Source organism: Aotus nancymaae, unplaced genomic scaffold, assembly GCF_030222135.1.
Source record: "Aotus nancymaae isolate 86718 unplaced genomic scaffold, 86718_ANA_hifiasm-v0.15.2.pri h1tg000062l, whole genome shotgun sequence".
Taxonomy (NCBI): domain Eukaryota; kingdom Metazoa; phylum Chordata; class Mammalia; order Primates; family Aotidae; genus Aotus; species Aotus nancymaae.
In genome coordinates, this window is record NW_026988476.1 from 45,030,409 (window position 1) to 45,045,357 (window position 14,949).

General features: G+C 37.2%; 1 protein-coding gene across 7 annotated transcripts in view; it reads right to left on the reverse strand.

Moving 5' to 3' along the window:
* The window catches only part of NEDD4 (NEDD4 E3 ubiquitin protein ligase), a 162,542-nt gene that overhangs the window by 33,386 nt on the left and 114,207 nt on the right, over window positions 1-14,949 (reverse strand). For 5 of the 7 annotated variants that reach the window (XM_021673874.2, XM_064365708.1, XM_064365706.1 and 2 more), the window contains 5 exons: window positions 14,215-14,276; window positions 11,459-11,561; window positions 4,494-4,660; window positions 2,139-2,256; window positions 1,880-2,047 (listed from right to left, as the gene is read on the reverse strand). In XM_021673874.2, the coding sequence (XP_021529549.2) occupies window positions 1,880-2,047; window positions 2,139-2,256; window positions 4,494-4,660; window positions 11,459-11,561; window positions 14,215-14,276 (618 nt within the window). The remainder of the gene's footprint in view (window positions 1-1,879; window positions 2,048-2,138; window positions 2,257-4,493; window positions 4,661-11,458; window positions 11,562-14,214; window positions 14,277-14,949) is intronic. The other 2 variants (XM_064365709.1, XM_064365710.1) reach the window with 1 other exon arrangement.

Genomic DNA, 14,949 nt, shown 5'->3' on the forward strand with positions numbered 1-14,949 from the left:
GGTCTTGAACTCCTGACCTCAAGCCATCTGCCCACCTTGGCCTCCCAAAGTGCTGGGATTACAGGCATGAGCCACCATGCCTGGCCTAATATAGTTTATCCTTTAGGTCTTCGACTGACCAGAACCACACCCCCATGAAAAAAATGAAATGAATGGAAGACAGGACAGACAAATAGAAGAAAGCAAGGGCAGGAGGTAGGCAGGCGGATGTACTCGTGGATATTCATATTCACATACAACTATCTACAGTGAAGGTTCTTGAAGAAGATGCTAGAGCAGAAGTTAGCAAACATTTCCTGTTAAGGTCCAGACAGTAAATACTGGCTGTGGGCCATATGGTTGCTGCCGTAACTACTCAAAATTCAGACGATGTAGTGTGAAAGCAGAGATGGGTAATACCTAAACAAATGATGTACCTATATTCCAACAGTATATTATTCATAACAGGCAGCTGCTGATTTGGCTCACTGGTTGTAGTTTGCTTGCCTCTGCACTAGAATATAAGTCACATGAAGGCAGGAGATACTGTTAATTTTACTTACTGATATAGCCCCAGTAACTAGCATATAGTACCTTGCATATATGTGATCAGCTCTCAATAAATACTAACTGAATAAAGGCAGGGTAACCTCAACTGGAAATGACAAATAGCATCCTCAGAGAATGATTTTTGCCTTCTACTGAATCTCCCTTGATGATACAGACTGTACAGCTAGCCATGAAGTTCTCACTGTGGAAGCATATGCTGGAATACTTCATTCTGAACCCTATGGAAAGCAGTTTTTACAGTGGTGGCTGAAGTGAAAATGTCATCTTATCTCTTTGTTTAGTCAAAGTACATCAGTTCTTATTCATATATACCTGTTGGTGACATCTGTGATATAATGTTAAAACTGCAGGCCAGATGCAGTGGCTCATGCCTGTAATCCCAGTACTTTGGGTGTCTGAGGTGGGTGGATCACTTGAGGCCAGGAGTTCAAGACCAGCCTGGCCAACACGGTGAAGCTCTGTCTCTACTAAAAACACAAAAATTAACTGGGTGTGGTGGTGTGCATCTGTAATCCCAGCTATTCAGGAGGCTGAGGCACGAGAATTGCTTGAACCCAGGAGGTGGAGTTTGCAGTGAGCTGAGACAGTGCAACTGCATTCCCATCTGGGTGACAGAGTGAGATGTCTCAGAAAAAAAAAAAGAAAGAAAGAAAAGAAAAACCAACTTCAGCATAACTGAGAAAGAGAAAAGTAGTCCCTAACATCCAGGAGCTGGTCTGGCACTCATAGGTAAGATCAAGACAAAATCAAGCCCACTCTGTAATCATGGCTGAATATAGACAAAACATGAACATTGTCCAAGCCACCAAGTACCAAACATTTCCCTATTCTGGCAAACGTGAGTGACTATTCTACTTTGCTAATCACAGCTTTAGCCTCACTACAGGGAAGATTTGAGATACAAAATCACAGAATTATCCCTGCCTCCTGACAGCATCTCATGTAGAGCAAAGTCCTGCTTCCTAAAACCCTCTTCAAAATCACCTAACATGAGCCCAAATCTTTTAAGTCTTTTCTAACATTCTGTTATCAAAATACCAATGGTGCATGTTCTCCTTTGCTGAAATAAATAAACCCAACTTGTTCAATGACAAATGTGTCCCTAGTGATTTCTGACTGGAGGGCACTGACATAATGGAAATTTGGATGCCTTGACTCTGGTCCATAATATTAATGGGGATATTTGAAAAATGACCATGCTGTAAAGTCCTAAGGTCCCTGACATATTATTGCATTTAAGACAAAATTTTACATAAAAGTTAGTTGTTGAATGGTATAAAATGCATAATATAAAACACTGAAACCATAAACAAATCTAAGAGCATCTTACTGAGCTGGATGCTGGCTGGCTTGTGGCTGAATTTCCAAAGATGGTGAGTCTGGCATTTAATTCTTCTGCAAGGTGAGCTGGAACATCCAAGTTACTTGATGGTGGAGGTGATGGGAAGGCCTGGCTGCTATACATGGTGGCTTCATCTTCTCTTATAATTTCCCAGTTCTAAAATGAACAGAACAAGCTTGAGCCACACATACTTTAATCTATTGCTACAGCATGTGTCTACCAAGGAGAACTAGGAAACCACTTATACCTCGGAAGACTCTCGGTTGTCAACACTTTCCGTTTCCTCGGATATTTGCCGCCTGGTGGTAAATGCACGCTGTGCTTGCAGTTGAATGTTGCCATTCTCAGCATCTGTTAGGTTGTCCCTATATTGGAAGTATAAAAAGCCATCATCTATGTCTTAAGTAGTTAAAATGATTGTCAAAGATTCTGTGATCATTGAAAAAAAATCTACATGATATCAATAAAAAAATTTATTGTTTTTGACCAAAGGCCAAAATGAGAGAGCTTCACAGATTATTTCCTTATGTTATTTTGCCATGTTATTACAAGAGAAATAGAGTTACACATACATTTTGTGAATCAGATAGTACCTTTTCTGGAAGTGGTCTTAAGCCAGGAGTAGAGTACTCCCTGCACCAATGTGATGGGCAGAATGAAAGAAGGTGTAAGGACTTTATAATTAAAAGCTTGGCCGGGCACGGTGGCTCAAGCCTGTAATCCCAGCACTTTGGGAGGCCGAGGCGGGTGGATCACGAGGTCAAGAGATCGAGACCATCCTGGTCAACATGGTGAAACCCCGTCTCTACTAATACAAAAAATTAGCTGGGCTCGGTGGCGCGTGCCTGTAATCCCAGCTACTCAGGAGGCTGAGGCAGGAGAATTGCCTGAACCCAGGAGGCGGAGATTGCGGTGAGCCGAGATCGCGCCATTGCGCTCCAGCCTGGGTATCAAGAGCGAAACTCCGTCTCAAAAAAAAAAAAAAAAAGCTTAATGATTTATGAATCACATATCTATTAGGAATGGTATCTGTTTTTGGTAATATACAGTCACAAGCCTAAAAAAGTTAACAGTAAAGATTTGTCTAGGTTAGGAGAGGTACAATAAATCAGACTGGATGGTTAATGAGGAATACAAAAATAGAAAGAATGAATAAGACCTAGCATTTGATAGTGTAACAGATGACTACAGTCAATAATAATTTAATTTTACATTTAAAAACAACCAGAAGACTATAATTGGATTGTTTGTAAGAAAAAGGATAAATACTTGAGGGGATGGATACCCCATTTTACATGATGTGATTGTTATGCCTTGCATGCCTGTATCAAAACATCTCAGGTACCCCATAAATATATATACCTACTAGGGACCCACAAAAACTTAAATAAAAAAAATCAGATTGAACACCCTTGAATATAAATAGAATAATTTATATTATTCTAGTTATTTGCATTTACTATAACCAGACTATCAGATCAAGAATTTTGTTCAAATATTTAATAATAAAATTATTGTTAATTTATTTAATGCCACATGAGCCCACGCTAGTTAGAAGACCAGTTCTTACTGTACTGCAGCTGAAGAAAGCGTAATTTTGACACCTGGTTCTAAGGGAATGCTTCAGTTTTTTTTCCCCCTAAATATTTGATTTTGGCTACCTGAAAATGACATCAGCCACAATGAAAGAAATGTGATTCTGCTCAAGTAAGGCTTGCCATAATGCTGAGGTATGCAACAGGGCAACTCTGCAGAATTTCATAGTGTCTTCAGCTTTGTAGTCTGTATGTCACTCTGTGAAGATTGATGCTTCTGTGCCATTAAGTACTTGAACTGCTGATTTGTTTTTAAAGGATTTGAGAACAGAAAATGTCTATGAAAGTGCTTGGCATATATCAGATACAAAATATCAAAGCCAAAAATTAGGAGGCTAATGAACACATTAAAAAATTACAAGTATGTTTCAAACATAAGATTAAAGGAAGCCTTCATAAGACTCTATGGAAGAAGAAATGGAAGGGGATTTGAGAAAAAAAATGAATAACGGGAGATTTTATAAGCGTATATACAGTTTTATGATAATAAAAGAAAAATATCACTGAGAAGACATAAGTTAGAATATGTGATCTGTGCATGCTGGAAGTTATGTGGACATTGAGCAGGCAGTAAAATAGGCATTTAATAAAAGACCTTTATTATTGAGTCCTTTATATTTTATAAATAATTTATATTTTAAAAATAGAGTACTGTAGAAATTAACATTTTATTATACTTTAATAACAAACTACAAAAATTCTTCAAGACTTCTAATTCAGCCTAAAAAGACAAATGTACCATTTGTGGCTACATAACAATTAAATATATATTAAAATTAAGAGGCAATTAAAAGGGTAATATCTATGAATCAAGTATTATTAAGTCATTAAAAAAAAAAGAAACAGCAGAGTTAGGACTTTTTAAGTCCTGGGCCATAAAAATCCTAGGATCCTTATAGTTTATGTATCACTATACTGTTATGAATCCATCTGAGACATGACTTCAGAGTGAAAATTAGTAGTTAAAGTATTCCCAGATTAAAATTGTAAAAGCCATCAGCACATACTGAGGGGTTGGTCTTTTCCACTGTGTTCTTCTAGATTCATGGTTTACATAGTAGGTCCTTCCAAGGATATCCTGCCTTTCTTCCCACCCTGGAGGTAGAGGAGAAGGTTCTTGTTGTTGCTGCAAATGGCAAGCAGCATCTGGTTGGTCCAAAACAACCCAGCCAGGCTGAAAAACACAATAGTAGCCATTAAGTTTATGCTTGATTTTTTTAACCTTATAAATTATATGCTAAAGGAAATTTAAAAAGATTTTTTATATTAAGTTCTAGAAATTATGCATAGACAGAATTAACAATCCTCAACTTTTAAGACCATAATATAAATATTTTATGATAATAAAGACTTTCTTGCAAAAATGATAACCATTTAATTTTTTTTTTTTTTTTTTTGTGATGGAGTTTTGCTCTTGTTACCCAGGCTGGAGTGCAATGGCGCAATCTCGGCTCACCGCAACCTCCGCCTCCTGGGTTCAGGCAATTCTCCTACCTCAGCCTCCTGAGTAGCTGGGATTACAGGCACACGCCACTATGCCCAGCTAATGTTTTGTATTTTTAGTAGAGACGGGGTTTCACCATGTTGACCAGGATGGTCTCGATCTCTTGACCTCGTGATCCACCTGCCTCCAGCCCAACCATTTAAGTTTTGTTTGAAATTGTCCAAAAATTTTTCCAAAAAAACCTTTAAAGGCAAATGCCTATAAAGTTTCCACCAGGTTCTGCCTGGGTGACAGAACCAGACCCTGTCTCAAGATAGAACAACAATAAACCAAAACTTTAAAACAAATCTATTTAAAATTTTCCTAACAAAAAATAAAAGTGAGGTGATAGATTTAATTTGCCTGATTTAGTCATTCTGCATCATAAACACACATCAAAATATCACATTGTCCTCTATAAATATATACAATTACTGTTTGTCAGTTCAAAAATGAAATTTAAAAAATTTAATAAAGGACAAAAAAATCTTTTAAATAAACAACAGTGGAAAGTTGGAAATAAAAAGCACTGAGAAATTGAGAAGCATAGTTTAAGTTACTGGTGCAATCTCAGGCTATTCTCTAAATTGTAAGCTGAATGACGGGCAAGGATTATGTGTTATTGGTCATTGTCTTTCCCGCAGAGAAAGCACCTTGCTTATGGTAGAAATCAATAACTATCTGAGACATGGAAAAAATTATTAGATAAAGGTCAAATACATAGACGGGCAAGATAGGGAAGGGCAAATGATTTTGAAATAATTGCTACAGTGAACTCTCTAGTGATGGAAAAGTCATTGTGATTCCCTTGTCTGATTTTCTCTCTCTCTCCTCTGGACCGAGGCAAGCCATTTTAGTCAAGCCATAAAACAGCCAAATAAAGATTTTTTTTTAAATGCACTGGAAGTTTGGTTTCTCAGAGACTAACAAGAGGCAAAATTAACACAAAGCCCTAGTTAAGCCTAAAGTAAGGAAGTGGTAGAAAAGAGTAGCAAGAATTAATGCTTTCATATGGGAAACCTCATAAAAGAAAAGGCAGTAGGTAAAAGATTTTATTAAATACTGACTGGTTAGGACAGCATTCGAAACTGAAATAAACTGGTGAAGAAAACTTTAAAATGCTCCCAAAGGTACACAAAGGAAGACCTTAATAATGGAAAGACATGGTCTGATCTTGGCTGGGAAGATTCAATCTCACAAAGGTGTAAATTCTTCCTAAGGTAATCTATAAATTTGCCAAGATTCCAACACAACTACATTAGGATTTAAAAAAAAATAGCCAGGCACAGTGGCTCACATCTGTAATCCCAGCATTTTGGAAGGCTGAGGTGGGTGGATGACCTGAGGTCAGGAGTTCAAGACCAGCCTGGCCAACATGGTGAAACCCCGTCTCTACTAAAAATACAAAATTAGCCTGGTGTGGTGGTGCATGCCTATAATCTCAGCTACTCAGGAGACTGAGGGAAGAGAACTGCTTGAACCTGGGAGGTGGAGGGTGCGGTGAGCCGAGATTGTACCATTGCACTCCAGCCTGGGCAACAAGAGTGAAACTCTGTCTCCCTCACCACCCCCCTGGCCAAAAAAAATAAGGCAATTCTCAAGTTCAAATAGAAATATAAACAAGCAGCAATAAGCAGCACAATTCTAAAAAAGAAGAGCAAGAAGTGAACATCAACCCTACCAGATAAAGCATATTATAAACGACAATAATTAAAGCTGTGTGGCACTGCATGCATCAACAGGCAGCTCAACAGATTTGCCCAGAAAGAGATTCAACTTTATTGGAATTTCAGCCGGGCACAGTGGCTCACGCCTGAAATCCCAGCACTTTGGGAGACCAAGGCAGGTGAGTCACTTGAGGTCAGAAGTTCCAGACCAACCTGGCCAACATGATGAAAACCCATTTCTACCAAAAATACAAAAATTAGCTGGATGTGGTGGCAGGTGCCTGTAATCCCAGCTACTCGGGAGGCTGAGGCAGGAGAATTGATTGAGCCCGGGAGGTGGAGGCTGCAGTGAGCTGAGATCGCACCACTGCACTTCAGCCTGGGTGACACAGCAGTACTCTCTCTCAAAAACAACAACAACAAACAACATTTATAGGAATTAAGAAGATGATAAAGACATTTCAAATCTGTGGCAAAATAGGCAAATTACTTACAAAACGGGCACCCATTTGGGGAAAAACTTCACTTGAATCCCTACCTCATGCCTTATATCCGGATAAGTTACAGACTGAATAATATCTAAATGTTTAAAAGTAAAACTAAAAAGTATTTCTAACAAATTTTTGGAAATTTTAGAAATACATTTTAAGAGTGGGACACTGTTCAGCATGACACCAAACTCTGAAGGCATGAAAGAGAAGATCCATAAACTTGACAACAAAACACCCAAATTTGTATATGGCCCAAACTACTAAATAACAACAAAAAACAAAATAAAACAAAAACCCACAAATAACATATAACGTAAGTAAATGACAAAGTGGCAAACGTTTTTGGTACTTTGATAATAGACACAGAATAATCTCCTTATATACACAGAGTTTCTGTTCTAGGCCTGGAGAACGGCAATACATGACTGCTATGTGACAGGCAGTGGATTGCTTAGAAGATGGAAGATAATTCTTCTATGTTGGAAGGCTAGACCTGAAAATGAGGGCTCAGGGAAAAGAGCTGGGAAGGAAAGGAATGTTTTTTGGTAGCAGGGAGAAATGGATAGGGGTTTCTGCAGCAAGGCTGATTTATTTTGGCTAGCTCTGTATAGAAGGTGAGGAGTGTTGGGGGAGGAAGATGACAGAATAAATTATTTTGGGAAAAAAGGTCTGGATGGGAATTTTTCTTTCTTTCTTCTCTCTCCTCATAGGGTCCCATTCTGTCACCCAGGTTGGAGTGCAGTGGTGCTGTCACAGGTCACTGCAGCCTTGACATCCTGAGCTCAAACAATCTTCCCACCTTAGCCTCCCGAGTAATAGGTGCGTACTACCATGCCAACCTAATTTTTTATTTTTTGTAGAGATGGGGCCTCGCTATGTTGCCCAGGCTAGTCTCAAACTCCTGGGCTCAAGCAATCCTCCTGCCTTGGTCTCCCAAAGTGCTGGGATTACCAGCATGAGCCACTGTGCCCAACCTTGCTTTTTTTCTTTTTACCTCTTTTATAAGAATTTGTATCTCTGTTTTTTTCTTTTTATGGCCCAAATTCCATTCTCTTCTTTCCCTATATGCTCTTACTTTGTCTGCCCATCCATGTTTATCTTCCTTCTTTCTTTCTTTTCCTTTGATAACATAGCATCTAGCATACCTAAAAATTAGTCTTACATATATTGAATCAGATTGTATTTTTCTGGTTTCAATCCCAAAAACATGTAAGTTAAATTTTTATATTTCACTCTTTTGAGAAAACATAAGCTTAACATTTTTTGGTTGCATATAATCAATGATTACTTTCCTTTAAGATTAATATAATTTATTAAGAAAAGAGTTCTCACTACTGCTGTAAAGGATTATAAAAATAGTGCTAGAAAAATGGTACCAAAAGAATATTTCTTTTAAAGCTTCTTAGAGATTTATGTCTTAAATGTCTGCTGATTGTATTTATATTATCTGAGTAAATTCAAGAAGAGAAAGAATAAAAATTAATTTATTAAGGGCTTTTAAAAAACGGTCTCAAGTTTGTGGAAGTACAGTTGTGCAATCAAATACTGTTTAGAATGACTGGATAGGATGCCTCTACACAGTCAATTTTTTGGACAGGATGCCTTCCTATTAAATGTGTATCAGCTGCTATTCTCTATAAAATAACTTTCTAAGTATCAATGAACCTTATTTAATTTCTAACCTCAAAGCCAATATGTAATTGCCCACAATTTAATCAAGTCAAAGAGGGTCAGAAAGAAAGCATTCAGAGGTATAACCAAGTTTACGTGTTAATTTTGTAAAACACATACAACTAACCCTAAAGTTGTAAGGGGTACAAAAATCAAATATTACATAATTATCTACTATAGCAATACTTTCTACAGAATACAGACTACCTAAGAGTCAGCTTCATTTCAATATTAAAATTGTTTTCCTTAAATAGTAGAATTTTATATATACAGTCACAAACTAGCTGTCAAAGGACTAGGCAAGACTCCTCTAGTCATTAGCTACACAGATTCATGTGTAAATAAGCACAGAGTCATGCGTTTGAATTCCTAGGGCCTTTCATAAATAAACTCCTACACGCTTACATCTCCTGAAATTATAAGGTGCACTCTGAGGGAATTCAAACATTGAGACATGCGACCGCAAAATGAAGTGAAGTAGTTCTTGCCACAGAAACCGAACTGTGAATAAGGTCCTATGATGCGTGCATGTGGGCAAAACTTGGAGCAGGTTACTAAATAATGAAATGCTGTTAAAATTTTTTAAGTTACTAAACAAATAATTTTTTTTCTTTACAGCAGATATCCTTCATTTCAAACAGAATTCCATTATGCAAGATACTCTGATACACCAAAAAACCAGGTAGAGAAACTTCCATTGAATAAATACTTGAAAACTTTAAAAAGGATTATTATATGAAAATTAGAGAAAAATAAATAAGAAAAAAGTTAATCAAGTAAGTGAAGATACAACTGAGAGGAAAACAAGTTCTTTGATCACCAAACTAAGGGCTATCTATACTCTCTGATTTGAAGAAAAAAGTTTTTTCTTGGCTCATGCCTGTAATCCCAGCACTCTGGGAAGCCGAGGTGGGTGGACAGTTTGAGGCCAGGAGTTCAAGACCAGCCTGGCCAACATAGTCAAACCCCATCTCTACTAAAACTATAAAAATTAGCCAGGCATGGTGGCACATGCCTGCAATCCCAGCTACTTGGGAGGTTGAGGCACAATAATTACTTGAACCCAGGATGCGGAGGTTGCAGTGAGCTGAGATTGCACCACGGCATTCCAGCATGGGCCATAGAGGAAGACTCTGGCTTCCTCTGGGGGGCGGGGGGGGAAGTCTTTCCTTCTGTTAAAGATTTACCTGCAAAGCAAAATCTTATTAGTGCATTTAAAGATTTCCCAGAAAGCTTTGTTGCAAATTCACTCCCTGTTCTAGAGCTTTCTCTCTCAAGGTACACAGGTATGTGAGGTAGAGCCTAGCCCCTGGGGAAGGCCCTTAGCTTTTCTTATGGAGACCTAAGCAGGCCCTCAGTCAAAGAGGCAAAAGTGTTAAGCAAGGCACCAAAAAAGACCCTCCAGAGTAATTTGGTGCCATATGCTGTGTATGTTCAGTGACTGCTGTAGATACAGTTTGGCTGTCCCCACTCAAATCTCATCTTGAACTGTAGCTCCCATAATCACCTCATGCTTTGCGGGGGACTCAGTGGGTAGGAGGTAATTGAATTATGGGGGCAAGTTTTTCCCATGCTGTTGTCAAGACAGTGAATAAGTCTCACGAGATCTGATAGTTTTATAAAGGGCAGTTCCCCGCTATATACTTTCTTGCCTGCCACCATGTATGCTGTGCCTGTGCTCCTCCTTCACCTTCCACCATGATTGTGAGGCCTCCCAGCCATGTGCAACTAAGAGTCCATTAAACCTCTTTTTCCTTATAAATTACCCAGTCTCAGGTATTTCTTCATAACAGTATGAAAATGGACTAATACAGCATTGAATAAATGATACTTCTTTATGACGATAATGTGCTTTTAAAGGGAACCTCTAAGAGCAGGTATTTTTTTGCCCCCTTTTCAAATCATAAATTTTTCAGCAGGAAGAAACCCTCAAGGTCATCTGGTGCCATCCTGTCACTCTGCAAACAAGATTCTGAGGTTCAGAAAAGTTCAATGACTCACACAGGCCTGGTTAGATAGAATGTGCAACTAGAATTCCAGTCTCCAAACCTTATCCAATTCTATTCGAAATACATACGTCCCACCTCCTATTTGATTACTCCAGATGCATGTAGCTCTACACAAATCTTGACTTGAACTTTCCTCTCCTCCTGTCATCCATGAAAATTGTTAAATACTACTTGCCCCACATACATAAAGCTCTTTATTAGATCACTTAAATTCTCCTTGCCCCCTAATTCCCCTCCTTTCCTATGAGCCCTCCCACCATAATAAAATTATCAATGGAACTAAAATTTCATAAAGCAGTTCCTAATTAGTGGAGTCTCCTCAAAATGTCCATATATTTAACTTCAAAATACTAAATTGTATTCTCACTTTAATGGAAAACATGACGTTTTAGAAAGCTTTGAAAAACTAGATTTATATTCTATTCTCTGTTTCTTAACCTTTAAGAAGGCCATCAATAATTATGGCCATTTATTCTACAGAAATATCCTTAGAGGAAAGAAACTATTAATGAATGCTTATGTGAAATAAATGTCCAAGTAAATAATTTTTATTGCACACATAACTTCATTCAATAAAGTATTGTTCTTTAGAGTATGGTAAAATAAGAAATTAAATTTTTTTAGTTTAACCAAATATTTATAAAATCTCACCTCTAATTCCTCAGCCTGTTCTGCATTATCGTCTTCTGAGCCATTGGTTTTAGGTAGATAAGTCATTTTTAGTCTCAGATAACCTTTAACTCTTGATTTGTGACTGTAGAAAAGAAAATAAATATTCATAAAAATTTAACACCAGGGAGAAAAGTATTCAATTAATAAGAGTTTAATGAACCCCCAGTAGCTAGCAGGGGGTCTACAAGGGGAGGCTCAAAGACAAGCTCCAGGGCAGAAGATATCCAGGGAAAGGAAAAGAAGGTGGAGAAAAGGAAAACATATGTAAATAAATAATTGTTAGGCTACAAAGAACATGCTAAGGAAGTTTAAGTAAATGAACAGAGACAATGTCAAAGAGAAGCTGGCCTTTGAGTTGGGTTTAGAAGATTGGGGAGGATTCTTACCTGTGACAGCAGAGGAAAAGGCATATGAGTGGAGAAGAGGGCAAGATCCAGGAAACAGATGGGAAATTTGGCATGCAATTAAGGAAATGACAGTAGTTGAGTTTGGCTGGATTAAAGGATTTATAAAGGAGACTACAGGAGGTAGGGATGGTCCAGAGGTCATACAAAATCAGAGAACTTCAGACTTTATTTTGTAAACCACTGAGCATTTTGAGATGTGCTTTAGGGGTATTAATTTGGCCATACTGTATTGGATGACAGAAGAGTAGAAGGTAAGGCCTGATAGTCGTCTGAAACCTGCTACATCTCTTTGGCAGCTGTTTGAATCTGCCACATGTCAATTTACCTAATCTATTTTTATATTGTATCACCTCTTTGAATAATTACTTGTCTAAGCTAAAGGCTGCTGCCTGCTGTAGTAATACTTTAAATCTTTTGAAAACCTGTCTTTCACAAGCTGCTGCTCCATTTTTTTTTTGAGATAGCACCTCTCTCTGTTGCCCAGGCTGGAGTGCAGTGGCTCAATCATGGTTCACTGCAGCCTCGACCTTCCAATCTCAGGTGATCTTCCCACCTCAGCCTCCCAAATAACTGAGACTACAGGCATGCGCCACTACGCCCAGCTAATTTTTGTATTTTTTTGTAGAGACAGGGTTTTATCTTGTTTCTCAGTCTTGTCAGGAATTCCTGGGTTCAAGCAATCCACCCACTTCAGCCTCCCAAAGTGCTACAATTACAGTGCTTTCATAAGTTTTTAATTTAAGGCTTAATTCTATCTATTGCCCTCACCAATTCTAGCATCCGATGATTTACTTAAGAAATCTTTGCTTGTCTCAGCTTTCTATATAGATTTTTTGGGGATGATTTTTACAGTTATCAGATATGTAGCAATTACCCTATGTCTTTCTAGACAAGAGTCCTAATCCTTTTATTCTGTCTTCAAGAGATTACCTATCCCTACTCCAAAGCCTCCCCTAATCTTTTTAGCTCTTCTCTGTATAGTTCTCATGGATTTGGCAAATTTAGTGTATCCTTTCCTGAGTAGTCAGTGAAATCCTCGATGCTTACTTCCAAGGCCACTAATGTGGCTTGTGTCTCCATATTGAAGGAGATGTGAACACTCTGACTTGTTGCTATAAAAGATGGATACAGAGAATGTGCTCAGAATATGTTTTTCTGAAAAGTTTCTCTACAGTTGTATGTTTCATGTCTTCTCAATTAGAAAATAAGCCTCAAGGTTTTGACTTAATGGGGCTCAAACAAATTTAGGAATGTAGGACATTTCCTACCTGAATAAAGTTCTTTCTGCACTTGCAGTAATATTCGGTGCAGACAGAAGCAGCAAATTGTATTTTTTAAAGACAAAGACACAAGAGAGCATTTGACAAACTGAAAAGCAGGCTACTAGGACAATCAAATAAGAAAAAACAACTTAGTTATTCTCAGTATACAGATGTCACAATCTGTCTAAAATTAAAGGACGCAAAGAGACTGATATTCCAGACATCTACAAAAATTAAATGTGACTTCCTTTATAGAAAGTAATTTTGTTTTAATATTTATATTACAAACAGTAATTAAAAAAATTTTTTTTAAGTGAAAATTTTTACTAAGTTCCAATAGTACATTTTGAAATGCATTTTATAGTTTAAGAAACAAGACAAATGCTGTCGCTTTCACAGATGTCCTTTCTCTGCTTTAGTTTGACCTTTTAGACAGTAAATCCACACACCTTTTGACTAGATTTTACTTCACAATGTAGTATAGAAGATCAAAAGGAGTTTTAGTTACAGCTTAAATTTAAATTTTTTTGGTAAACATCAAGTAATTTCATTTAGGAAAATGGAATTATAAGCATGCTATTTGGGTTTTAAATTCCAGTCTTATGTTATTTTCTCTAAATATTTGAGTCTTCTGAAATACTTTTTAAAGTAGGCAAAATATAGTTAGGTTTTTCTGAAACTGGCTTTGTGCACTTCGAGTTGGATAATGGTTTTAGATGAATTCATGTTTGTGATTTTTTAAAGCATAGTATTATGACAATATGACATAAATTTTAAGATAAAAAATAAATATAAAATAATGACACATTCTAGCCTTCTAGTCTGATAAGTATTAAGAGGACAAATCTTTCCCAAAGAAGTGTGATCACTTTCTGTATTTTCAGAATGTTTTGCAATGTACATATAGTACTTTTTAATCAGAAACAACAATGAAGCTTTTAAAAAATAATAACATTTAGAAGTAGCTTATTTATAGAAGTTTAAACCCTGAATTTCTAATGAGGCTACTGTAAGGTGTAATGAAGAGACAAAAAACTTAATATGCTTTTATTTTATATTTACTGACCTTCTTGGGTGAAGAACAAAATCCTTAAATGTATATGGTCTCTCCATTCTTGGATTTTCTGTCTAGAATAAAATAGTGGGTTTTCAAAATATATCTATAACACCAAAAGCATGTACTTTTCAAGAATCACCTAAGGCATAATTGAAGTTAGAAGTGAGAGAAAAAAAGTAGCTTTAGTTTATCCAATGCTAACTTGACAGTACTTTCACTTTTCTGCCCAGGAGGAAGTGCAGCTGGCATCACAACTTAAACGAAAATTAGCTGAGCAGGTGGGTTGTGGAGCCAAAGGAGGGCAGAAGAGAATAAGCAGAAAAAACAATATAGAGTGGCTAGTACATTGACATCTCAAAAGAATGTGGAATATGCACATGTCTGCAGGCTTGGTTAGAGCACGGAGATAATTGCAGGAGATCAAAAAAGTAAATAGCCTGGAAAGTAAAAATGGATTAAATATATCACTAAAAGCTTATGGTCTTGCACCCTGTTTAAAAAAAAAAAAGCTTATGCACTGGGAAGACTATAGAGAGCTAGTAAATATAACTCAAAAGACTGAAAACTAAGTGTTTTTTCTCTTTCTTTAAAGTTCAGCAGCTGTTAGTTTTTATTATCCTCTGCTGTTTTGCATTGTTAATTACCCAGTCTGCCTTGAAACTCTTTTCTTAAATTCTCATGACGTTATTTCACTTGGTTCTTTTCCTGTTTCCCCTTGTCTGCCTTCTCTTTCTTTTCTGATCC